The sequence below is a fragment of the Arvicanthis niloticus genome, chromosome 22, assembly GCF_011762505.2.
Source record: "Arvicanthis niloticus isolate mArvNil1 chromosome 22, mArvNil1.pat.X, whole genome shotgun sequence".
NCBI classification, from domain to species: Eukaryota; Metazoa; Chordata; class Mammalia; order Rodentia; family Muridae; genus Arvicanthis; species Arvicanthis niloticus.
In genome coordinates this window covers 474,569-501,274 of record NC_133429.1, presented here as the reverse complement: position 1 = coordinate 501,274, position 26,706 = coordinate 474,569, and the positions used below count along the sequence as shown (strand labels likewise).

Here is a 26,706-nt window from a genome sequence, read left to right as displayed (position 1 = left end):
GATTGTTCAAGTATTTACTGCTCTTGAAGGAGGCCAGTCCCCGCAAATATGGCTAAGCTATTTGAAGAGCTCTGAGTTGTAACATGCAGCAGGATGTAGGGCATAGCACCGCAGAGGGCACTGTACGCCCTTGGACATATGTCTGACTGCATACAGGTTTTGCCATAGTTCCTGTCCCCTGGAAAACAGCATCGGGTTGGGTCGCCCATGGTAACCATACTGTAGACGGCAGGTGGTGAAAATGGGGTTGACAATCTCCCTTCAGATACAGGGGTTCAGACCTCTATGTCCTTCTGCTTGCGTAAAACAAAAAAGGGGGAGCTGTGGAAAGCGGCTCTGCTCTTGCCATTACAAGGTGGTACTTGGCATAGGCATTGCTTAAGAGAAAAGACAACTCCATATATGGAGTTGTATGCACTGAGAGGTGTGGTTACCTGATCACCCCACCTCGAATCATTGAGAATGGCCAATCTCCAGTGACTTCGTGGCAGCTGCTGATAGGATGAAGGCAATGCTTATAAGGGGCTGCGGGAGCTGAGGAGAAAGACAAGAGAAGGAGGAGAAGAGAAAGAGAAGCTCGCTGTACAGGGATAGCTGAATAAACCGCTTGAAGAAGAACATGGTTGCCGTTGCCTTATTCCGCTGGTTGGACGTGGGTAGGGACAATCTCAGAAGATGGAAAGATCTCCCATGATCCTGGATTGGCAGGATTAACTTAGTAAAAATGGCTATCTTGTCAAAAGCAATCTATAGATTCAATGCAATCCCCATCAAAATTTCAAATCAATTTTTCATGGAGATAGAAAGAGCAATTTGCAAATTCATTTGGAATAACGAAAAACCCAGGATAGCAAAAACTGTTCTCAACAATAAATGAACTTCTGGGGGAATCACCATCCCTGACCTCAAACTGTACTACAGAGCATAGTAATAAAAACTGCATGGTATTGGTACAGAGACAGGCAGGAAGATCAATGGAATATAATTGAAGATCCAGAAATGAACCCACACACCTATGGTCACTTGATTTTTGACAAAGGAGCTAAAAATCATCCGTGGAAAAAGGACCGAATTTTCAACAAATGGTGCTGGTTCAACTGGAGGTCAGCATGTTGAAGAATGCAAATCGATCGATTCTTAACTCCTTGTACAAAGCTCAAGTCCAAGTGGATAAAGGACCTTCACATAAATCAGATACACTGAAACTAATAGAAGAGATAGTGGGTAAGAGCCTGGAACACATAGGCACAGGGGAAAATTTCCTGAAGAGAACACCAATGGCTTATGCTCTAAGATCAAAAATTGACAAATAGGATCTCATAAAATTGCAAAGCTTCTGTAAGGCAAAGGACACTGTCAATAGGACAAAACGGCAACCAAGAGATTGGGAAAAGATCTTTACCAATCCTACATCTGATAGAAGGCTAATGTCATATCCAATACATACAAAGAACTCAAGAAATTAAACTCCAGACAACCAAATAACCCTATTAAAAATGGGGTACAGAGCTAAACAAAGAATTCTCAACTGAGGAAACTCAAATGGCAGAGAAGCAACTAAAGAAATATTCAGCATCCTTAGTCATCAGGGAAATGCAAATGAAAACAACCCTGAGATACCACCTCACACCAGTCAGAATGGCTAAGATAAAAAACTCAGATAATAGTAGATGCTGGTGAGGATGTGGAGAAAGTGGAACACTCCTCCATTGTTTGTGGGATTGCAAGCTGGTACAACCTCTCTGGAAATCAGTCTGGCAGTTCCTCAAAAAATTGGAGATAGCATTACCTGAGGACCCAGCTATACCACTCCTGGGCATATACCCAGAAGATGCTCCAACATACAACAGGGACACATGTTTTACTATGTTCATAGCAGCCTTATTTATAATAGCCAGAATCTGGAAAGAACCCAGATGTCCTTCAACAGAGGAATGGATACCAAAAAATGTGGTACATTTACACAATGAAGTACTACTCAGCTATTAAAAATAATGAATTCGCTGGGCAGTGGTGGCGCATGCCTTTAATCCCAGCACTTGGGAGGCAGAGGCAGGCAGATTTCTGAGTTCAAGGCCAGCCTGGTCTACAGAGTGACTTCCTGGACAGCCAGGACTACACAGAGAAACCCTGTCTCAAAAAACCAAAAATAATAATAATAATGAATTCAAAGAATTCTTAGGTAAATGGATAGAACTAGAAAATATCATCCTGAGTGACATAACCCAACCACAAAAGAACACACATGGTATTTACTCACTGATAAGTGGATATTAGCCCAAAAGGTTGAAATAGACAAGATTCAACTCACAGACCACGTGAAGCTCATGAAAAGGAAGACCAAGTGTGGGTGTGGTCCTTCTTAGAAGGAGTAACAAAATACTCAAGGGAGCAAATATGGAGACAAAGTGTGGGACAGAAACTGACGGAGGGGTCATCTGGAGACCATTCCATCTGGGTATCCATCCCATGTGCAGTCACCAAAGGTAGACGCTGATGTGGATGTCAGGAAGTGCATGCTGACAGGAGCCTGATATGGCTGTCTCCTTAGACGTCTGCCAGAGTCTGACACATTCAGAGGCAGATGCTCACAGCTAACCACTGATCTGATCAAGCAATTCCCAATGGAGGAGTTAGAGTGAATACTGAAGGAGCTAAAAGCCTTTGTGGCACCGTGTGGAGAACAACAATACCAAACAACCAGAGCTCCCCAGGGTCTAAACCACCAGCCTGGGAGCACATAGGGAGGGACCCATGGTTCCAGCTGTTTATGTAGGGAAGGATGGCCTTGTCAGGCATAGGTGGGAGAGGAGATCCTTGGTCCCATGAAGGCTACACACTGAGTGGGGGGTGGGGAATTCAAGGGTGGGGAGGTAGGAGTGGGGGGAGGTAGGTGGGGGCTCATCCTCATAGATGGGATGGGGGTTCCTGGGCGGGGGGGGGAATGGGGTAAGGGGATAAAATCTGAAATGTAAATATAATATCTAATAAAAAATAAATAAATTAATTAAAAAAGAGAATAGGCTATATAAAGATGATTCTACCCTGAAGATCACTTGTTGCTTTTGGAGAGGACCCAGCCTCTAACTCTAGGCCAAGAGTACCCAATGCTCTATTCTGACCTCAGTGAACACCAGATTTTCACATGGCTCACATTCATAAATATAGGCAAAAGACTTAAGCACATATTTGAAAAATTAAATAAGAACTTAAAAACAGAAAGATAAAGGGAATGTTACACACCTGCAATGCAAGCATCCTGGAAATTAGTATTAATGTCATGTGCGCATACCATCCTGGTGTAAAAAATTATACCCTCTGACAAAGTTCAAATGTCAAGTTTAAAGCTCAGCTTAGTAATAAATGCTTGACTTGTACAAACCTCATACACTGTAAGACAAAAATATAAAAACAAAAACAACAGGCTAGGAAAATGGCTTCTCAAGGAAAAGCAATCATTTTTATTTTTCCATTTATCAGTTAGGGATGGAGTCTGTATTGGTGGTGATGGTGTAGCTGTATGAGAGGGGTGTTGCTCAATTTCAATCACAAAAACGTGATGAGAGTATAAACACTCAAAGCCCATCTGCGGAGACTCACTTCTTATCCAAAGCCTCCTTGTCCTAAAGATACAATAAACACCACAATGAAGACCACAAACCAGAGACAAATGCTTAAATATGTCATCCTACCTGGGAGATTTTTTTCATTCAACTTACCACATTACCACACAGGTCATGATAGGCTGACACTCAACCCATAGCGTAAAACATGTCCATCCTAATAACAAAGATCTCCGTGTTACATCACAGCCAACACTGAAACGTCCCACATTTCTTCTAATATTCAAAGCAATCTCTTACTTTGACACCTTGTAAAATTAAAACACATTATATCTTCTCTAAACATGATGGTACAGAATGCACATTTCCTTTGCTAAGAAAAAACCAAACCAAACCAAACCAAAAAGATTGGACAAAAGCAATCCTGAAAGCCTGCTGGGCAAACACCAAATCTTGCAGCTCTGTGTATGACACCTGAGCACTCAGTTTCAAAGGGCTTTGATGGCTGTCCCTACCTCTTTCCTTTCCTCCATTCCCCACAGATAGATATTTATGCCAGAGTCTCAACACAGAGAGAACACACAGAGGAAGAAGCCACAAACTTTAAAATTTGTGTCTTTCTTCTTTCAAGGAAAAGTCATACATACATGATTACTCTATGAGGCATTGCAGGTTTGCACCGACCCTGCCGCACTGGAACTAAGTATGAGCAGGTACTGTATGGAGCTGCTTTCTGGGACTAGGAATCACTTGGCCTGTTCCTTTTATAGTAAAACTCTTTGCTGTGTTGTGCAGTTTCCTTACAACATATTTTGTATGTGTTCAAATAAGAACTGGTGCCTTCTCTCTAAAGACCCTAATCTCTCTGATAATCGTTGCCTCGGTTACAGCACATGACTTTACATCTGAATTTACCCAGAGCTCTTTTTTTCCAAACTACACAGGCTTTATAAATTTCTACCCCTGTTTTTGCTTGTTGGACTTACATGAACCATGAGTAATAACTGTGCCGCAGACGGAATGTTCTGTCTAGAGATCAGTCCATTATTCTTGAATTTAGCCTCAGTCAACGTGCACTGAAGAGAGAGATAGTATGTCAGAATATTACCCAAACAACCTACCTTAGTGACTGTTCCACTTCTGTAAAGAAGCACTATAACTAATTTGACTCTTAAAACGGAATGTAATGATTACAGTGACAGAAGGTTACTCCACTGTCAACTGGAAAAGAAGCACCGTGGCAGGAAGACACAGGGCTGAGTATTACTTCTGGATACAAAGGTCGGCAAGCAGAAGGAAATACTTGCCTTGCGCTGTCCTTCTGAACCTCAAAGCTCACCCTGAAGAGTGACATACCTAAGCGAATGAGAAAAACCTATGCCCACAAGAGCATACATCTTAATTTTACAGTTATGTCTACTAATTCAGGACCAAGCATTAAAAAGTAGAAATGTTAGGCTGTTAGGCTATTGAGTTAATATAAACCATGACAGGAATATAACATAACTAAAAAAAAAAAAAAACTCTAAAGAAAAAGAACAAAAGAAACTAATAGAGAGAGGGGAGTGGGAGGGGGAGGGAAAAGGGAGAGGGAGAGAACGAGAAACACATACAGAGAGACCGACAAAAGAAAGAAAATATTTCCTTCAAATAGTGAAGAGGCAACTCCTTTGGTTGGGTTAAAATAACCTTCTCTACCTAGTCCAAGGAGTGATTAAACAATTGAAGGCTTCTAATGTCAGTCTTAAGTGTGTATCTTTTTTGAGTGCATGTTATTATCCCCTGTATTATTCCATACATACTCAAATTCCTTAGGGAACCTGGGAACCCTAGGATCAGGTCTGGTGGAAGTAATGAAGGGAGTCTCCTGGTCTGCTTAAGCATGCTGTTGTGGACAATGCCAACTGGAAGCTGAATTAGTAAATGGGTTGAAGTGTCCCACAAGGCTACTAGGGTTGGAAATTTGATTCAACTATTTTAACTAGTTGAAATCTGAAAGTCTTTCATTCCAGCCAACATGGAGTGTCAGAAGTCTGTGTGATCATAGCCCAGATCACACTCAGTAGGGATAAAATGGGGTCAAGCAACATCTTTTGTCTGGGGACCGAGGAGAAGGGGAAACACGTGGATGACAAAACTTGGCTTCCACAATACAACCCATGTGGTAAGATATGAATGGACTCAGCTGTCTCTGTTTGAGGCTATGGACACCGTTTTCCTTTGTTCCTCAGCTTTTGAGGGTTCTACCTGTCTAAGCCTTCCACAGGTACCACCTCTCTCCTCCTATGTTCGTGCTAACCTCACAAAAATGTCTTTTCAAAGAAAAGGATGTAGCACTCTGTACATTTAACCATTCAGAAGTGTGGATCCCTGTGGGGGAAAAAAGGCTTGGGGATCCCGCGGTTCCTCCTGCCATGCTGTGAGAACGCTCTGGGTTTCTCCAGCTGGAAGTTGGGCCCTGCTGTTCATTAACTAAAAGCCTCTCCCTGGCTCCTCACGGTTCCTCATAGCGGCGCAGCCCCAACACAAGAGGAAGCCCTTGGGTTTCCAAAACTGGTTTATTCACATGGCGGATCGTGTATGATCTGGATGCATACCCCTCAAACCCAGGATCGACTTGAGTTAAAAGGGGAGGGGAGAAGGGGGGAGGGGCTGGGGAGGAATGTTTAATCGGCTCCACCTCTGGCCTTCAGGTACCTCTTTAGTATGTAAATCTCTCTAGGGCCTGTTGGCGCCCTCCACCTGTGTACATGACTGAAGGGTGGAGGTGGAATGGAGATTAGACCTTGTGTTAGACCCAACAGATCCCAATGGGACTTGTGCCTGATGGAGGTGGGCTTGCCTTAGCAGGGAGCTGAGCTAACCTTGACTAGAAAGCAACCATGTGGTTTCCTGCCATCTTGGCTATTATGTCACTATCATATGACAACAATACAGAATTTGAGCTACAGATCCAACAAATGTCCAATAAAAAGTGTAGCCATTTATGCTACCAAAACCAGAAAACTGATAAGAAAAAGGGAATCCTGACTGAAAAAATGATCAGCATACAAGATTGGATAATTTCCCATTTACCCACTGACATCTTCTAACCTGAAGACTTCAAATACAACTGCAGTAAAGTCTGTACTGTGTAGGAAAGAATAAATCTGAATCTAAACTGCACTGTTTCTTCACGGACTGAGGTTTTATTGCAAACCATCACTCTTGACTTCCACACTCTCACTGCCAGGGACAAATGATTCCCAGAGACCTTATATCTTATGTTCCTCACGCTCACTCTTGTACCTTTAAGTTCTTTGCACTCTTCTCTCAAATATATGTTAATATATTAATTATTATATATTATATAACATATTATAATCATTATACATTACTATGTAATACGTTATATATTAATATGTAAGAACCAGTAGATCTAGAAAAGCAAGGCTTGATATTTACATATGAAATGGACTAAGGTGGCTACAGCTTTGAAGGAAGGAGCCGGTTTTCTGTTGTCAATCTGACAGCCTAGCCATTGATGCAAAGAGAGATCTGAAAAGGATAGATTATAGCAGGAAGTAAAATCTAAATTGCCTATACATATCAATTAAAATGACAAAGACTAGTTCATAGTCCACTACCTAGACAGTTGTCCCAGGGACCTTTGGTCTCCATGGCAACACAGATAGAGGAAGTCTTTGTCTATCAGGCCCAGAAGATGGGAGATTTTTTCAGTGGAAGAGAAACATGTGGGACACTGACCTCACTTTGTTTTAGGAAACATGGGACAACTAAATCTCTGGGTGTCCTGCTAGGCCATGGTTGGTCAGGCCCTAGGACCAAGTGAAGCATTGGAACAGACTTTCCCAGTGGTTAACCACAATCCAGATGGAGTCCATTGTTGTAGCAATTGTCTTCTTGGAGACTATAGGGAGTGGTCAGTGCAATTTGGGAGTCTCTGACTGTCATGATAAGTTTAAACGTCTTAAATGCCATATTCAGCAGGTCTCTGACTGGATTGAGGGACACTCCCTACCAAGCATATCCGAGTTTGACAACCTTTGTCTGTTTTCAGTTTTCTGTTCTAAACTTTACCTTGCAAACATTAAATAGGAGGTTGAATAAAGCTTAATCTTTAAATTAGTTGCATCATTTCTTAGCATGACTTCAACTATATTTCTGAACTGTATATGTTAAAAGATATGATCATTTAAAAAATGATTTATTTATTTTATGTATATGAGTATACTGTAGCTGTCTTCAGACACATCAGAAGAGACATACCATCAGATCCCATTACAGATGGTTGTGAGCCACCATGTGGTTGCTGGGAATTGAACTCAGGACCTCTGGAAGAGCAGACAATGCTCTTAACTGCTGAGCCATCTCTCCAGCCCAGATATGATCATTTTTAAGGTGGCTAACTACCAATTTCTCTTTCGTAATTATCTTTTAGTAGGTTTCATGAGACTAGGACTTTAGGTTTCATCGTCTTAGCCAGATGCTGCTTCAAAATAAAATATTCTTTAGATCTCAGTGGACAGATGCTTCCAAGCATGGAGGTGGCTTAAGAATGAGTGCCCAGTATTCTCTACCCCAAAATGAAAATATATGAATTGTCAGGGAGTGTTATAAAAAGAACCAGTTAGTCTTTCATTATTAAATACTTCAAACAGTGCACAATGGGTAAAGTCGCAAGGATATAATGTCTTCCTTCATGAAACAAATATAGTAGCTTATTGGCTTAGGTATATGGAACTTGTTTTCCCCAATAACTCACAACCTTTGGGCAAGTTAACCTCATTTTTGTGACTATTTAACATTCAGTCCAAAGAGGCTGGGTCTGCTTGGGCCAGCAAGACATTAATGCATGCTGAGTGACCCTCTTTCTCTGCTTGTCCCACTCAACTCAAAACACTGACACATTTTTGTGTGAAACACTCACTCTTCAGATATATTCAGTATTTTGGTAAGTCAAACCAATGGAACATGGCAGATTATTGTATAATGAAAAAATTCATTATTTGTTTTTAAGCTACAGCATAACCTGTGAGAACACAAAAGGAAAGTGAACCCAGTATTTCAGAATCATTGGTACTAGCTATCATTTCAACCAGTTTATTTATTTATTTATTTATTTTTTTATTATTAATTAATTATTTATTATTTGGTGATCCATTCATTCATTTATGAGACCCGGGGTCATGCATCAAAAGCTGGTCCCCAGCCCCCTGTGTGATGTAGGAGAAACATGAACTTCTGAGTGGGTTTTGTTGGTTGGTTGGTGGTGTTGCTATGTTGCATTTTGTTTTACTTGGAAACAAGTTTTCTGAGTATCATCTATGCTGGCCTATAATTTGCCATTCTTTGCCTTGTGTAGTGAGAACTTGATTTCTTTAAAAACCCAGTTTTGTGATGTGAATGTTTTTGTTTTAATCCCATGTGTGGGATAAGAGGCTGCTTCACAGCAGGGATTGTGATTTGCCTCACAGATCTTTTTTTTTTTTTTTTTTTTTTTTTTTTTTTTTTTGTAAAGTGTGGAATTTTATGTTACAAATATAACAGACATGTCTGTGAATAACATGCAGCTACAAATTACCTGTTAGTATAAGTAAAATGCTTCCCTAGCTACGGCAGTTCAGACTACTGCTACGTAACCATTGTGACTTGCCGTGAAAGTTATACATGAGAAGAAGGTCATGAAAACCCACAGTTGATTTACAGTTTGTTAGTCCTATGGACATGCCATGTGGGGGCTCTTCTGGGTCTGCACTATCCACTTTGTAGGCTATAACTTCCTCCAGAGTGAACATAGTGGATTAAATTATAGACTACCAGCCTGTGTCAAGAGCACTGATGGTGTGAGGAAAAGCGTGTTTCCTATCTGCAGTATAAGTGGGTAATGTAGCAGAATCGTTCCCTAATTAATTGATTGGATAATAAAGACGCCAAGAAGCCAGTTGTTGGGCGAATAGGAGGCTAGCCTTCGGGTCCAAAAGAGGAGGAGGGAATGCAGGAGGAAGGAACGGTCCTTTTAGATGGCGAGGTGGGAGCGAAAGGAGACTGTAGACTGGGAACTGTTAGATCTGGTGGTGTATCCACCACTGGAAGATTTCTAACATAGAATAGTTGATGGTTTAGGATGATAGATTCCGCGCCCAGTGGTTGTGTCATCTGTTGATTCCAAAATAAGATTGTCAGGTGTTTGACATTCAAGGCGACTCAGATGGGCTCCAGGTGAGAGGTAACCACCTCAGAGCATGGGCTGCTGAGTGCAACCCCAGCTAGCCACGGAAACTAGGAACGTGGAGTGCTTTAGCGGCAGCTGACCACAGAGAACAAGAGAGCTATCTTGGAGCTCTGGAGAGGCAGAGCCTGTGTTTGTGGGAGAGGTATTGGCGGAAACACACGGTTTCAGGCTATATACTGGGCTGGAAACAGTCTGAGATCAGCCCGTGTCTAGCTGGCAATAGTGTGGATTTTTTAAAAAATAATTACACAATAATTTTTTAAATAATTGCACAATAGTAGCAACTGACAGACAGAAGTAGGACTATTGGCAGTACAGTGTCATCCTGGAATACCTAACAAGAGCTAGGTTGCCCTGAAAGTCATTAGACTCATGTACCAACACAGACTCCAGAGAGAGCAGGAGGGAGGAGAGGGAGAGGGAGATAGAGAACAGGAACAGATGTTTTTCAAAATTAGTCCTGTTACACATCATGTCATCAAAACACATAGGTTCAGCTGCCACTGTTGTTGGCAACCAGTATTTTTCTACTGCTTAATTTAATGCCAGCCATAGTGATTCATTCTTGTAATACCACCAGAGCTTAGGCTGAGGCAACAGGATTTTGATTATTAGGTTAGCTGAAGATATATACCAAAAAAGTTTGAAAAGGAAAAGTGGATTGAGCAGGTGGTTGGTGCATGACTTTTATCCCAGCACTCAGGAGGCAGAGTCAGATGCACCTCTGTTCAAGGCCAGGATGGTACAGAGTGAGCTCCTGGACCACTTCTGGAGTGAGTGCTTTATACTGAATCTCAGAATCTCAGAGAAGCATTAAAAAATGAAGAGAAAAAAAGGGAGGGGATGCAAAAAGAGAAAGTTGTATATTTGTAAAATTCTGTCTCAGAATTGATCTGCAATCCCAGTTCTTGGAGGGCAAAGCAGACTGGGGTAAAATAGTTCCCAGACTTGCTGGGGCTGCAAAAGTATTTCAAGCTTTATTTCTGAAGGGTAAGGAAAGGGGCTTAAAAAAGATAATAGTGGGCAAGGATTTAGCTCAGCAGGTACAGATGCTTGCCACACTGGTACAATCCAGAGGACACGAGTTTGAGTCTGAATGTGCACAAAAAGGTGAAGAAGAAAACAACTTCAGAAAATTTGTTCCTGACCACCACTCATGTGCTGGAGGAAGTGTGTGAAATATCAGGGACGTAGGGAAGATGCACAGCTACAGTGGGTTTGCCTTGGGAGGCATGGCCCTGAGGACTGCCTTTTCTGAGGACTGCCTTTTCTGAGGACTTTTCTGAGGACTGCCTTTTCTGAGGACTGCCTTTTCTGAGGACTTTTCTGAGGACTGCCTTCCCTGAGGACTGCCTTCCCTGAGGACTGCCTTTTCTGAGGACTGCCTTTTCTGAGGACTGCCTTCCCTGAGGACTGCCTTCCCTGAGGACTGCCTTCCCTGAGGACTGCCTTCCCTGAGGACTGCCTTTTCTGAGGACTGCCTTTTCTGAGGACTGCCTTTTCTGAGGACTGCTTTCCCTGAGGACTGCCTTTTCTGAGGACTGCCTTTTCTGAGGACTGCCTTTTCTGAGGACTTTTCTGAGGACTGCCTTTTCTGAGGACTGCCTTTTCTGAGGACTACCTTTTCTGAGGACTACCTTTTCTGAGGACTGCCTTTTCTGAGGACTGCCTTTTCTGAGGACTTTTCTGAGGACTGCCTTTTCTGAGGACTGCCTTTTCTGAGGACTTTTCTGAGGACTGCCTTTTCTGAGGACTGCCTTTTCTGAGGACTACCTTTTCTGAGGACTGCCTTTTCTGAGGACTGCCTTTTCTGAGGACTTTTCTGAGGACTTCATGCTGTTAGGGAGTTCTGCTCTGCTTGCTGCTTGCATATCCCCCTTAATCTAAGAACTGTACGAAAACTGGAAGGGGCCTTCCAGCCTCTCACTGGGCAGTATCACTGCACCTACAATAGTAATGCATTGATCTCTTTCAGGCATTGCTGCTGGAGCTGATTAATGATTCAATCACCACACTAGGAAAGAACTGAGAAGTGTAGATTGTCAACAGTGAGCACTCCCTCTGGAAAGCATTGTGAAAAATGTAATTGCTAGTGAAGTTGGGTTAAGATGTTTTTGCTACTGGCAAAACTTTATTATGTAGAAAATCTTAGGGAACAATTTGAGGCTCAGAAAGGCGCACACTTAGTTAAGGAAGGGACTTTTTAAGGCCAGGGAACACGAACACTGGCAGCACTGCCTGACTTGACTCTCACTGAGGCTGCACTGGTGACAATTGATTTCCTATGCCCATTTTTGCCCTTAGCTTTCTGATATGGTTTAATAAAAATTGCTGATGAGTAGGTGTCTATGCTGACGATTTAAAGTAGCTATGACTGCTTTTTTATATAAAAGTTTAGATTTGTGATCCTTTTAAGATTCTTACAAGATAAATAAATTTTAAAGATAAATAATAAAATAATTAATCCTTTCTTTGTAACCATAAGTTGCTGCCTGCCAGTAAGAGAAACTTGCTGAGAAAACTCCCTTGCTTGCTCATACTTTATTAATCAATAACATGTTGCTTAGTTAAGAATTGCGTGGGTTCTTGGGAATAATTCGTCTTCTTTACCTATATTACATGATGTCATATCTTTTAAAGATATTAGGGAACATACTGTTTTTTCATAGCCACTCACTAGAAAAAAAACAGAATGTGATCACATTATCATTTTATACTGCCTGAAAATATTTTGCTGGGATATTATAAACCATAAGCTTGTTGGACCTTTGTCCATCCATCACATATGTATGTATGTGTTAAGGCCTGGGTAAAGCGTCAAGGTCTAGGCCACTGTTACCTGCATAGCCTACCATTATACGGAAACGTTCTCATATGCTTCTGCTCTTACTAGGAAACTTTTTGCCGCCAAGATTGATTACATATTTGTTATGCTTTATGTCCTTGGAAGCCAGTTATATTAAAGGTCAATAGAACTGTTTTGTATAGTTACTCACAATAAACTCGGAACCAAAACAATCACCAGCAGCACTTCTTGCAGTTGTGTACAAGCTTTTATTGTATTCGCCTTTATAACGTGCCTCTGGTTTGCAAGTTAAGACATAAGTGTTACACAAGTCCCATCTTGGTAGACAAGTTAAGACATGAATATTAGACAAGTCAATTCCCCTCCCACGGTTAAATAGCCCAACCAATGGGAGCAGTATAGATACACAACAAATACAAGTTGCTAAATTCTGATTGGTGAAATAACTTGGCATAAATGTTTGTAGATTTTGGGCTTGAACACCCTGTAGGATCTTAACTCAGGGTCTTTGCTCAGTTATCAAGTCTGGAGCTCGGCCTTGGTTGATCAGTGCTGGAGCACATTCTCAATAAACTGTCCCTGTCTGACTGAGATTGGTGTCTGTGTGGTTTGTGAGGCAATTCCTGGGCCATAACAGTATATATATGTAAAACTTGTGTGTGTGTGTGTGAACTTGCTCCATCCACCAGCTGTGTGTATATGTGTATATATGTATATATGTGTGAAATGCTTGGAGCCTGCTTGCTGGAATTTTGTTCCATCCACCCACCAGGTATTTGTGTATATGTATACACACACACACACACACACACACACACACACACACACACACACACACACATATGTGTGTGACTTTCTCTCTCTTTTCTTTCTTACTGGCCCCTAAGAATTAAAAGAAGTCAGAGTAATTTGCTGGCTGCAGGGTGTACCATCTCCAGTGAATCAAGATTTGTTCTCTCAGAGAAAGTCGGCTGAGTGATTTCACTAATTGCTGGCTGCCATAAGCAGCAGCCAGTCTCAGTCCAGATGTGACCAGAGCCCTGTCAGCCCTCCTTAGTTCTGACCTGTCAGCTGCTCTCAGTCACAGTCGCCAAGAGCACACCTCACTGCCTGGCTGTGTTAAAGACCAGTGCTGAAAACTTTGAGCATCCTGTTCACTGTATTCTCAAAAAGAGCAAGGGTCAAGATAGAATTTTTGGTGGTGGTCGTCATTGCTATCGTCATGTTCACAAGTAAGATGGTGTAAATACTCATGAGCTTATGCTTTGAAATTGTGAGATGCTTGATGTGCTGGAGTGTGAAGACAAAGACAGGCCTGCTCATCTTGGAAGGTCAACATTGCTAAATTAATTTTCTGCTGACTGTCTAGTTCTCCATGTATAAATAGTTTACCAGAGCCGTCTATGTTAATAATGTGTTTAGCACGAGCCATCGGGTTTTGCAAGACATACTGACCTCAACCCTTCTACTCCTGTACTCCTGTCTTCTCATCCCAGGCTCTTGCCCTGGTCACCTCCACTTTGTGGGGGTGGGGAGCTTAATTGTTGGTATTTGGTGCATAGACCAAGTTGCTTTGTGTGTGTGTGTGTGTGTGTGTGTGTGTGTGTGTGTGTGGTTTTCCCTGACTGTCCGGAGACTCTCTGTAGACTGGGTTCAAACTTTTGATGTCCAGTTTTCACCTCCCAAATGCTGGCATGACAGGTCCCTGTCACAACAGAAGGCTGGGAAAGTGTTAACATCTTGGCTACCAATATGCAGGGCAGAGAGGTGTGGTCAGTCCTAGGTGTACCTTACTGAAGCTGCTGGTGCCTGATGAATAGCAGATTTTATATCCAATATTAAATTTGACCTAGGTGGGCCAGGCATCCTTGGTTGTGAAACATTGTTTAATAATCCTTGTATCATATACTAGAGATCCTATGCCTACATGGATAAGTGTCTACTGATACAGGAACAGTGCAAGGGACAAGCTCTACTGCACTGTAAGTCTCTGCAGGTCTGGGACAATTCTGTGCCTAAAATGAAAGCTGGAGCTGCGAACCACTGGGACGTTAGACTTAAAGAACTCTGTCTCTAAGGTAGCTGCTCCTGTCACTCAGCTCTCACCATCCAATCAGGGCCTCCAGAAGGACCGTCACTTAAAACGGGGTGGACATTTCCGGTCCCCCAGGCTGGAGGCTGGGATACAGTGCTGAGGAAGGGGTTCCTGGTCTTGTGTGCTACACTGCTGCCCGCTGGCGGGAGCTGAAAGGAGAGTGGGACGAGCTCGGAAACTGCGCCATGGTGAGCGGGGCCGCCACCCCCACACGGGGGAGAGTCGCGGGAGCCCGCGTGGCATTCATTCCGGGGTGCGCGATCCGGCAGCGACTCGGTGCCCCATGACGTCCCGTGAGTTCCGTGAGGTCACTGCACCTCCCAAGCCACAGCCGGACCCTTGGATGACTTAGATCCGCTGGCTGCGCCTGCGCAAAGAATGGGGAGAGGCGCTTTTGTGTGAAAACATCCTGTTGACGTCACCATGCAGCCTGCGCCTCCGCTTTTATTGTTGCTAGGGAAGGCAGATTTGCTGACAGGTAGAGCCCTAGTTTCTTTAGCATCTTCTAGACGTTCTGCACTTGGCACTTGGCGTTCAGGTGCAGGATCCGTCTGCAGTTAATGCAGTTAACTCTGCTCTGATGTAATAAAGTCTGTGTCATTAACACATTCGCATGTAGATGCCGCCGTGGTCCAGTCACGTGTTTTAGTAAGGCCAGACTCACCAGGTTTCCTAGTCTCATATGTCAACATTGACCCTATATTAATTGTGTAGTTTTTTCCCCAGACAGATCTTTTGCTTGTTTTTTTTTTTTTTTTTTTTTTTGTTATTGTTGTTGTGGGTTGTTTATTGCAGTTGTATTCGAAAATTGAAGTCAGAGGATGTTACAGTGTTTAATATTCAATCTTGCCTTGATCATTTTTCATTCACGATTACTTTTTCTCGCCAGTTTTCTGTTGTTGGAGAATAAATTGTTAGGCCTTTAACTGGACTTTTGCTGACTTTATAGCTCAAATTCTGTATTGTTGTAACATGATAGTGACATAATAGCCAAGATAGTAGCAAACCACGTGCTAGCTTTCTACTCAAAGTTAGCCCAGCTCCCAGTTAAGGCAAGCCCATTGCAGTTTATCCCCGAGCCTTTTTCAAAAGGAGCTTTTAAGCACAAAAATCATGTTCTGGATTGACAAACTTCAGTTAATAAGAACAGTAAGCCAGAAGTGGAACTATAGAAGCCAAAGGGCCAGGTTAGTTAATAAAGACATTATCCCATAACCACGGACATCGATGGATTAGGCCTTTGTTTTTATTTTTGTCGGGTGGTTCTGAGTCTATGCTGAGTTTACAGAATGGTACTGCCATCATGGAGTCAGTTGTGCTAAGGTCTGGACCATGTGTTACATTATTAGTGAAAGAGTCAAAGAATGGACTCTGAGTTTAAGATGCAGGGTCCCACTGTTAATCTAATCAGAATGAAAATTAAAGGCTCAGTCAGTGCTGAAAGCAGGTTAGCTGGGAGTCCAAGAGTACAGAGAATAGTATCAATTATTTCCCTAAACTTGGGGAAATATTTTAAATTACTCCTGATCAATTAGCAAAGAAACAAAAGGCTTTTTCCCCAAAGCTAGACATGTTTTCTTTTATATCGTGGGAAGTAAATCTAAGCCTTCTCAATTTTGTAGGGTCATTTTTATAAGGGAATCTAACTTGTTTTAATTGAGAAGCAAACTTTTAATCCCATTCGATCCTGATCAACGCTTCTATCTAGTTTGGGAAGCATCAGAAGAGGTACATAATCAAGCCATTGGTATATGCCCAAAGAGTACTCTCAGGGCCTCGGTAATATTGTTATCCAGATGAATTAATCTATGGGCTGGCCCTAGTCCCCAAGAGTTTTGTCAGTCAGCGAGCTGTTAGTCTGGTTAGTTCCTATCCACGTGTCCTGTGACAGGGATCAGGTGTATGAGCATAACCAACAATCTTGGTTGAATGCTGCCTGGGGATGTTTAATTCCATCCCTAGGGTTCCTTCCTGTGGCATAGAATCTCATTCTCCAGTTTTTCCTGTTTCCCCAGGGCCAGAATCTCTTTAAAGGAAGTTTTCTGTAAGCCTCAGTTTTAGAAACTACCCCCTCTCCCTTTTAATGGAGACTCCTTTTTTTTTTGGCAACCAGGGGGCTCAGCTGCAGGGAATGCATAGAATGTTCCTATGTCAAAAGACAAACCTCCATGTCTTTCTGTAATACAACTGCACGTTTAGAGTGGGCGTCATCGAGCAAAGACCAAAATGAATATTGGTTGCTGGTCCGTAGGTACGTTAGGTAATACCTTCCTTGTATCTGTCTTTCTTGGTTCCCAGGTCCAGGCCTGAGGGGTTGGACCTTGACTCTTGTATTTATACCAAACATACGAGTTGGGTAAAGGTGGAGGGGCAAGGAGAGGAAGGGACTGGAGAACAGATGGAACCTTAGTTTTAATGGGTCCATGCTCCAGACTCAGCCATTTGGCAGCTTCTGTGGCATCCACATTTTGGTCTGGGTGTGGTGGATCCATAGTGTGACAGCAGCTACCTTCACTGCCAAAGGAGTGGAGAGTGTCACCTTTTAGGGTCCATCCAGATGAATTCTAGTGTCCCTTTGGCTGCTCACTTGACTCAGTATCATTGGACTGCAACAATGGTGAACTGGTGGTGGACACAGAGGTGGGCTGTCTCTCTCCGGTAGTCCAGTGAGTAGCCTTTATGGAGGACTGGAGTGCCTGCAGTGATCTGAGAAAGAGTGGCTAGGAGAGTTCTGCCAACTGCAGTCTCCGAGCCTGTGAAAGAATGTAGAATGTCTTATGAACAAAACCTCACAGTGGAGCATATCCCCCACTACATGGGGTGCAGCTGGCCAAGGTAAAGCAAAGGAAGGAGGCTTATCCACTCATTACTTTGGTAGACTCAATGAACTCTGAGGTCTATATGCAGAATGAAGTTTTCAATCTATGTCTAAAGCTTTGGCTATTAATTGAGAGGTTTTGGCCAGGTCATTGCAGGACCCCATTGCTGGGGGAGGCTGGGGAGCAGTTCCTGGAGGAGTTTTTAAGGTACTATTTGAGTAGTTTTAGTGCAGGTGGGAAACAGTTTTACCCACCTGGAAAAGGTATGTATAAAAAGTAGCAACTACTTTTATCCTCACCCGTCAGGCCAGGTCTTGGTGAAGTTTTCCCAGAGTTCTTTGGGATCTTGTTCTCTCATTTGGACCCTTTTCTGGGAAAGGGTTCTTTGTTTTTGATTCATTTGAGTACAAACCTGACGTCTGGCTGAGACATCCCATGCTGGGCTGTCCAGTGTAACATACCTTGGTCTGGGCAACTCAGAAAGTTTTGTGGACCCTAGATGGATAGCTTGGTGAAGGTTAGTTACCAGCTGTCCTGTCAGTTGTTTTTGGGAATGATCTTTTGCTCTGGTGTCCTCCGTCGACTTGTGGGTTTGCGCTGTGCTCATGGACTCTCAGGCAGGAAGTAGTCCTGGTATGTCATTAGAATATCGACAGGCTCCACTGGCCTTAGGTCCTTTTGTGTGGCAGCCAGGTCAGAAGCCCAGGAGTGAAGGACAGCAATTTGTAAGGGAAGTCAAATCTCGGATGGCCATGGTTTTTATTTCCTTTTCCTCAGTGGTGAGAAGCCTTCTTTCTCTGTAGATCACACTGTGGACATGCCTGGTAGTGAAAGCATTGTGACTGTGTGTTTGGTGGTGGACATTCCTTTATCCACCTGAAAGCCTGAATCAGATTGATCGGTCCTGCTTTCTGGGATGAGGTGCTGGGCTTGAGTTATAGTAACTGCTCCAGTTTTCACTTACTTGGTTTCATGGACTATCATCTCTGATATTAGACAATAGGGTAGCAGAATTTTTGGCTGTGGGATTCTTAAACCATACAGGAGTGTGGGCCAGAAGCAAGGCCTGGTTCTGGGTGACACAGGCATTAACAGGTAGTGTTTACTGCTTCTTGGGGAGGGGCTCGCCATGTCATGTGGTACTGTGAGTACAAGATCCTGACCTTGTTTGTTTTCTTCTTGTAAATGTGTCTCACTATCAGAGAAGGTAATAGTGGCTTCGAGTTTATACCTGCAGCTGGAATCTTTTTTTTTTTTAAACTAATCTAGAGCCAATTGGTGACAAAGAAAATATTTTTAGCAACTGTCTTTAATCTTTCTAAGAAATACTTAGTGAAATTGCTTAAAGTCTCCTTGGTTAGTGTTGGACAGGGAGAATATTTGTTCTGTCCAGGCTGTGTCATATGGCAGCACATGGCGGCACATGGCAGCAGTTTCCGTGCTGAGGGCAAGGGCAGAGCTTTTTTTTTTTTTTTTACTTTTTTCAGAGAACAGTGGGTTTTATGGATCACTTGTTGAAAAGGAGACATAAATTAGGAAAGAGAATGGCTTTGCTATTGGGTGTGGCCCGGATAAGAGGCCTGGCCTTTCCCCACCTCCACACAGGGACCAACCCTGAGTGTGAGCAGGAGTAGATGAACAGGTTTTTTCCTCCTTCCTCCTCTCCTCTCCTATCCTCTCCTCTTCCTCTTCCCCTTCCCCTTCCCCTTCCCCTTCCTCTTCCCCTTCCCCTTCCTCTTCCTCTTCCTCTTCCTCTCTTCCCCTCCCCTCCTCTCTCTTCCCCTCCCCTCCCCTCCTCTTTTCTTTCCTTTCTTTGGGTGACCTGTCAAAGCCAGTAGGATTGAGTCCAAAGAGGAGGGAACATAGGTGTTAAACCACGTGGAGGAGGGTTTCAGATCAGAGAAAGCCACTTACCAACACAGAAAACAAAACAGATAGAAACATATATACACAGAGAGACAGTAAAAACAGCCAGTATGACCATCACACATCCGCACACCTGAACCAGACAGAGACATCCACTGACATTTCACATGGTTCCAGGACACTAGGTCAGCCACTGTTCTATTAGTCTCCTATGTGTCCAAACAGAAGGCACCTCAAACAGAGTTACCTTCAGAGGTAACAGAACAGGCGACTTTCTAATTTTCCCTTTTGGGGTGGATCCCTCTGAAGCGTTTGGTAGTCAGCTATCACAGGGAGTCCTGAGGCCCTTGCGTATCTCAGATTGTGCATCCCTTAGGCGTCCCCTGGCCTCAGTACTATTCTGCCCTCTCAAGATACCAGGTCTGGTCTTCAGGTATTAGTTGGACATCCACAAATGTGGCTTTTTATCCAGAGAAGTCTGCTAGGACACGGGTTTAAGCCGCTAGAAAATCTTTCTACAACTTAGTGCCAAGCCTTTCTCAGGGTGAGCTTTTAAGCTCCCAAATTATGTTTTGGGTTGACATACTTCAGTTAACAAAAATAGTTAGACAGAAATGGAGCTACCAAAGCTAAAGAGCAAGGTCTGTGCACATAAAGCCTTTGCCATGACTGCAGACACTGATGGCAGTTCCTTCGTACAGTCAGGTCTGGGGCCCTGTTGGTGCTGAGAAGGTGTATTCGTTTGTGCTTGAGTAAAGTATTCTGTCAATATCTGTGAGGTCCATGTGTTTATAATGTCTGTTAGCTCCAGTATTTCTCTGTTTAGTTTTTGTCCGGATGACCTTTCCGTGGGTGAGAGTGGGGTGATGCAGTGTCCCACTATCAGTGTGTGAGGGTCGATATGTGAGTTAAGCTGTAGAAAGTTTTCTTTTATAAACATGGGTACACTTTGGGGCTGGGGAATAGCTGTTAGAACTTGTAATGTCTTCTCGGAGGATTTCCCTTTGACTGTATAGTGTCAGTTGCCATTACTTTTGATTAATTGTCATTTGAAGAGACTCACATTCATTTTATATGCTTATGGGCATACTGGATGAGCAATGAGGGCACATTAAGTTTTATATTTCTTTTTTTAGGGGTAGGGATTAAACTCCAGGGCCTCCCATGTGATATGCAAATAGTCTGCCACTGACTCAGCCTTTACACACAGTCTCCTTCAGTTATCCACGGTGAAAAGCTGAAACAGGACAATGACCGCTATCTTGAGACCAGACCAGAGCATAGAAGGAGAGCTCTCTTCCAGAATGTAAAATGTTTTCTTCATTATAAGGCCAGGATCTCTCCAGAGCATAAGCTACAAATGCTACATTGTATCACTGAAAATAAAATGTGAAGCTTTCGTCGGCCAACAGGCCACCGAGTGGTGACTCCTGTACCATGATTAGACTTTCACATGGCAAGAGTTAAAAGATTTTAAAAGTAATTTGTCACTTTTATTTTATTTTTGCCACTTTTCAAGAAGTTGCCATATATATGTCTGTATCATTCTTTGATTTAGTCAGCATGTTTAGCTAGCAGAGCACGGTACCAGTACTTTTGGAGGGAGACTCAGGAAGTCAAGATTCACCTGGTCCAAACACTGAGTTCCAGAGCAGCCAGAGCTGCAGGAGATCCTGTCTTCAGAAACTTACACTCACACAGGATGAGACTGATCTTCAATCTGTCAACATAGCGCTCTTGTTCCTGTCCTGACATCCATCACACTGATACGCACAGACACATGTTATCACCCGCATCCATCACACTGATACGCACAGTGCTAGTTTTTTTAACTGCCTGAATAGGAAGAAAAGAATACTTTTTGACCATGGATTATACTTAAACATTGTGATTAAAATGTCATATATGTGTGTGTGTATGTATATGTGTGTGTGTGTATATATATTTGTGTGTGTGTATGTATGTATATGTGTATATATGTGTGTATATATATATGTATGTGTGTGTATGTATATGTGTATATGTGTATATATATATATATATATATATATATATATATTTGATAATTCTTGCTAAGGAAATGAAGTGTTTTGGGTGGTACTATTTCTCCAAGAGCTCCTTTTAATCAATAGGCTTTTTTATGTGTCACCTTAAATAGACTTTGTTTTGTTCTTTCAGACAGGATCTCAAGTGCCTAAGGCTGGCTTTGAACTCTGGATTCCTTTGCTTCCACTTCCCAGTTCGTGAATCATGGGTTTACGGTTTTGCCAAGGAAGGAAGGTGGGTTGGAGCTGAGCAGTACAACAGAGCCCTGTCATGCAGCAGGGCTCAGAGAAGAGGTTTATTGGGGGTTGTATACAAATGCTGTCTCTGAGTTTGGATGGGAGTGAAAAAAGAGTGTGGGCCATGAAGGCACAGGCCTTTTCACAGGGGCATACTGTATGTACATAGGGAGAATGTGCTCCTTGTGGTGACAGTGGAAACGTGTTACGCTTCAGTGGCTGCTGTCGGTGGGTTACTGAAGGTAGACTTGAGGGTATGGATTTCCAACATTCCCCCTTGTTATATTATAAGTTGAGGAAGTATTTGGGCATGAGTTATAAGGCAGGAATAGGCGCTGTGTTCTTTATACTGCCTTCTGCTGTCTGGGAGAGATGCCATTTTGTGATATTGTTGGTCTTCATTATAAGGACATATTTGGTAGCCATATAGTTTGATTAGAGATTGTTTTGAAATTGTCATTGGAGAAACAGAGAAAAGAAGTTGATAAAGTGGGGTGTAATTAATAAAGGCAGGGAAACAAGAAGAGGGGGGTCAGGCAGGGAAGTATCCACTTCCATATGGGGTTCACAAATGCCCAGAGGCTGGAGGCATCGAATTGTTCCTTACATTTTTATAAGTCTGAAGTTGTTGGGTTTTATTCTTTACTGTATCCAGTTGGTTGACACTGAAGCAGCATTTCTTATGGCGGAAGAGGCAAAGGCCACCTAAGAAGATCTAGTCTCTGTCATTTGTGGCATTCCTCTGTGACCAAGGAGTCAGTTTGTCCTTGAAGGGTGAGTATGCCTTGGGACAAGTGTCGGAGGTCTTGGATGAACTGGAAAGATAAGCGATGATACAGCAGTGTCAGGGATGTGGGGTGATGATACAGTGTCAGGGATGTGGTGTGATGATACAGTGTCAGGGATGTGGGGTGATGAGACAGTGTCAGGGATGTGGTCAGTGCTGCTGTCCCAGTGGTAAATCTGTAGTTATTCCTGCGGCAGCCTGAAGAGGCAAGATTTTAAATTCCCTCATATTACGTTGGGCAGCTATGGAGCCCACAGCTGCATTCCGTAGAGCCTCTTCCCCATGGATCATGCCCAACTAGGGGAAAAGAAACTGTAGTGGGCAATCTCCTGACTAATTAGCAGGTAGGTGATGGTAGACCTGAGCACTATAAGAACTGAGATGTTAGGATGGTAGGCACTGAGGGTGGGGTGGGTTTTCAATGGTTAAGGTTTTGTTGCAGTCTAAGAAATTTAACATCCCTACAGAATTTTTCCCTTAAATCAGTTTGCCTTTTTATACAATGGTATGAAAAAGGTAGGGAATTGTTGTAGTAACACCACTTGGGGCACCTGGTGAATGGTGAGGTAAGGTTATTTGTCAGTTATAGGACAAACTGTAAGCGGTAGTGTTGAGCTCATACCAGAAGAAACACACAGTCAGCAATCCCCAAAGCCATCAGATTGATTGATATTAAGTAGCTGGTAGGATGAGGTCAGAGTCTGAAGCAGGAGATGAAATGACAGGTTTGTGTTGTTTAGGAGAGAGGATATTAAAGAGGTTATGAGCTTAGAGGAATGTTGAGTCTCTTCCTGTAACTCCCCTGTCTCTAGGGCTTGGGTACTTGTGCATTTATTTTCTGTTGATGTTAGTCATGTTCAGTAGGTGCCAGGGTTTGAAGAGATGGCTAAACTTACCAACAACATCCATATCTCACCTGGGATCCCAGTAATGTAGAGGTAAAGGGCCCCACCCATATTTATGGTGTTGGAAGAGATCAGAATGAGGGTAAACATATGGCAGTTGGTATTGACAAGACCAGTATGGGCAGCTCTGTATCTGTGTGGCCACTTTTTTATAATTGTCCTCCGTCTGGTCATAGAGGAGGTTGTCGAAAAGGTCGATAGATGAGGGAGGAGAGTGACAGGGAGATGGGCACTGTGATTGGCTCCCAACAGCCTGCTATGGAACAATTTCCTAATTCTATTTGGAGGGACTGTTTGTTACAAGTGAGTGTTTCTTGAACCTTGGATCTCCATATGTAAGAGTTACTCTGGACACAAATGGACAAGAGGGTGAGGGGGATAAGTCTGTGTCCAATACAGTAGAGTCAAACATGGCTGCCGGGTGAAGCCTCATTATCTCAAAGTAGAACCAATGTCATTGACCTCCGTGTCCTGTGATGCTTAAGGGAGCAGGGCCCTATTGGGGTTGACACATAGGAACAGACCTTATCTCGGGGTAGAGGAGTAAAGGCCTTGCATTGGGATCAGTGAATCCAACAAGGGAGACCATCAAACTTAGCAGCTAAGCATATTATAAGAATTAACGTAAAGGGACCCTGGCATTTAGGATAAAGGGGTGAGAGACATTGGTCTGAAGGGGAAAGGAGGAATTGATCCCTAGTGCTGATTGGACATGGACAGGAGAGTTGGCCCATGGCCAGGGTAGATACTGCTCAGGGAAGTTCTGTAGGAGGGAGTTGAGATGGCAGAGTAAGGGATGAGTAGGCGGTCATGGAAAGGTGAGGGTGTGGATGAAAGATAAAACCAGAACAAGTCATCCATTTATGAGCTCAAATGATAAGATGGAAAGAGGTCACCTGAGGAGAGCTCTCATTAGCCTGAGCAGGGAACGTGGCAGGAGTTTTACCCAACTGAGGCAAAGTTCTTGTGAAAGTGCTACAAGGATGTGTTATAAAGAATAGTTAGTTCTTCCTATCTAATGTCAAGGGAGGTTGAGGGCTTTGTTTAGGGTTTGGGAGGTGAATTTAGGGCCATTGTCTGACTGGAGGTGGGGATCGATCTGTGTTGAACCCTTTTTTTGGTAGTGGGAAGTAACTCCACCCACTCTGAGAAGGTGTAAACCAAGACCAAGAGGAACCTAGCACGCTTAACTGTGGGCATATGTGTAAAGCCAAGTTGCTAGTCAGTTCTGGGGAAAGAGCCTCTGGCCTGGTGAGTAGGCAGAGGGGGCTGTGATATCTGGAGTTTAAGTCTGACATTTGACAGATTTTACAAGAGGCAGTGCTGGCCCTTAAGGAATGTAGATCCTCAGACTGTGGGTGGGTCTGTATGAAGTGAGACAGGGCCTGGTTATTAGGATGAAAGAACTGGTGTAGATAGGACAGAATTTGTTAAGTGTAGAGGGTGATAGTTGGGATATGAGTGGATATCCTGCAGCAGGTGAGATGGGTCTGGGCCTTCAAGGGTTGCTGCTCTGCCTTTCCTGTCAGTATTTCCCTTAGAGACAGATGATGGAGCTGTTGGTCTGCTTGGACAGCAGTGGGCAGCTCCTACGGGCACGGGCAGACGCATGGCTTTTACTATGGCCGTGGCTTTGTCTGAGTTGGTTATTGATTTCCCTTTTTTGTAAGTAGTTTGTGCTTTTTACAGATGGCAGTGTGGGACACGAGAGTGTGAAAGGTTTATTTGGAGTCTGTGTAGACATTTACAGATTGTCCTTGTGCCAATTGGAAGGCATGGTGAGGGCTATTAGTTCAGAGAGGGCCTATGTCTGAACCACCTCAGTATCTGACACTGTGGCATTGCCAGTTTTTCAGACCCCATCTTGTACAAAGGAGCTGCCATGTGTGTACCAGGTATACACGGCCTGAGGCAGTGTGTGTACCAGGTATACACGGCCTGAGGCAGGGTATCCTCCGTATGTGTGAGGGGTGGGCACTTGTTCCTCTGAGGTACCAATGCAAGAATGGGATGGGAAGTTGTGTTTGGTCCAGCAAGATTTGAGATGTTGAGGGGTTGGCATGATTGGAAGGTAAGGATGGCATCTTCTGCTAGTGCTGTCTGGAGATAGAGAATCCAGGAGGGAGCTGGGGTTTGTAAGCCTTTATGCATTAAGAGGCGAGACAAGTTCTGGGAGGAGAAGATAGTGGTAGGTGACTCAACAGTTGCATGTTTTGGATTTGGGAATAAGGAGTTTGGCAGCTGCTAAGGTACATATGCAGGGTGTATTCCTAGGTATATAATGCTTAATTTTTCTTCGACAGGTGCAAAGGAAAGGTCCCAGTTGTTGGCCTAGGACCCCAAGGGCATATTCCTCTTTTTGTGTCAGAGGGAGAATGGTTGGGTTGTCTGGGAGTTGTAGGCCCGGGGCCTTGAGAAGGGACTCGGTTAGAGTTCCTAAAAAGGCTTGATAATGGGTGTGGGAGAGGATTTATGTCAGGGGCTAAGGGCTGCTTTATATCAGGAGTGGTCAAGGAGAAAAAGGTAAGGAGCCAGGAATGTAAGAAGTCAGCTCTTCCTAGGAATGGTAAAATCTCCTCTTTAGTGGAGGGCGTCATGAGGGACAGGATTAGGTGATTTCTATCCAAGTTAACTCACAAAGTTGGGGTAATAGTCCCAAGTAGGTGGTCTGAGGGGTTGACAGCCGCACTTTAGACAGTGAGACCCTGTAACCCCGTCTGGACAACAAATTTAGAACAACAGAGGAGTCAGTTTGGCTCATTTGTAGGGACAGACTTCAAAGGAGAAGGTCATCTGTGTTCTGTTTAAGTTTAGATTGGGGAGGGAAAGAAAGACTAGATCTGAGGCCAGGGCCTGGCCAGATAGGTATGGGTTGTCTTGGAAACTCGTGGGGTAGGACAGTCCAGGTGAGTTCAGTAGAAATGTGGTTGTCAGGGCCAGTCAAGATAGAAGCAAACATGTTTTGTGACACAGTGTCAAGGGGGATAGAGAAGAAGGTATCCTTGAAGTTGAGGTTAGAAAACTAGGAGATTTCTGAGGGGACATTGGGAAGGAGTGTGTGAGGATTAACTACAAGGGAGGGGCCACTGCAGAACGGACGACCTGGAGATCATGGACCGTGCAGGGAAGCCCTTCGTTTTCTTTTGTTTGTTTGTGTTCTGTTTTTTGTTTTTTGATTTTGGATTTTCATTGATTCACTGTGAATTTCACATCATGAACGCCAGTCCTACTCATCTCCCTTTCCCTCCATATCTGCCTTCCATCTTTGCAACCTCCCTGAAAAACAAAACAAACAATAAAACAAAAAGTCTCACCATGGAGACTGCAGTGTATCCAGTTACATCCTGG

The 26,706-nt window shown here is 43.4% G+C and overlaps 1 protein-coding gene across 2 annotated transcripts in view; it reads left to right on the top strand.

Annotated features, from left to right (window-relative positions):
• The first annotated feature begins 14,761 nt into the window (after nt 1-14,761).
• Nucleotides 14,762-26,706, top strand: part of LOC143435760 (uncharacterized) — a 35,230-nt gene continuing 23,285 nt past the window's right edge. Inside the window, exon 1 of one of the 2 annotated variants that reach the window (XM_076919219.1) lies at nt 14,762-14,887. In XM_076919219.1, coding sequence (XP_076775334.1) covers nt 14,885-14,887 — 3 coding nt within the window. In that variant the 5' untranslated portion in view covers nt 14,762-14,884. Of the gene's footprint in view, nt 15,178-26,706 lie in introns of both variants that reach the window. The other variant, XM_076919220.1, reaches the window with a different exon arrangement.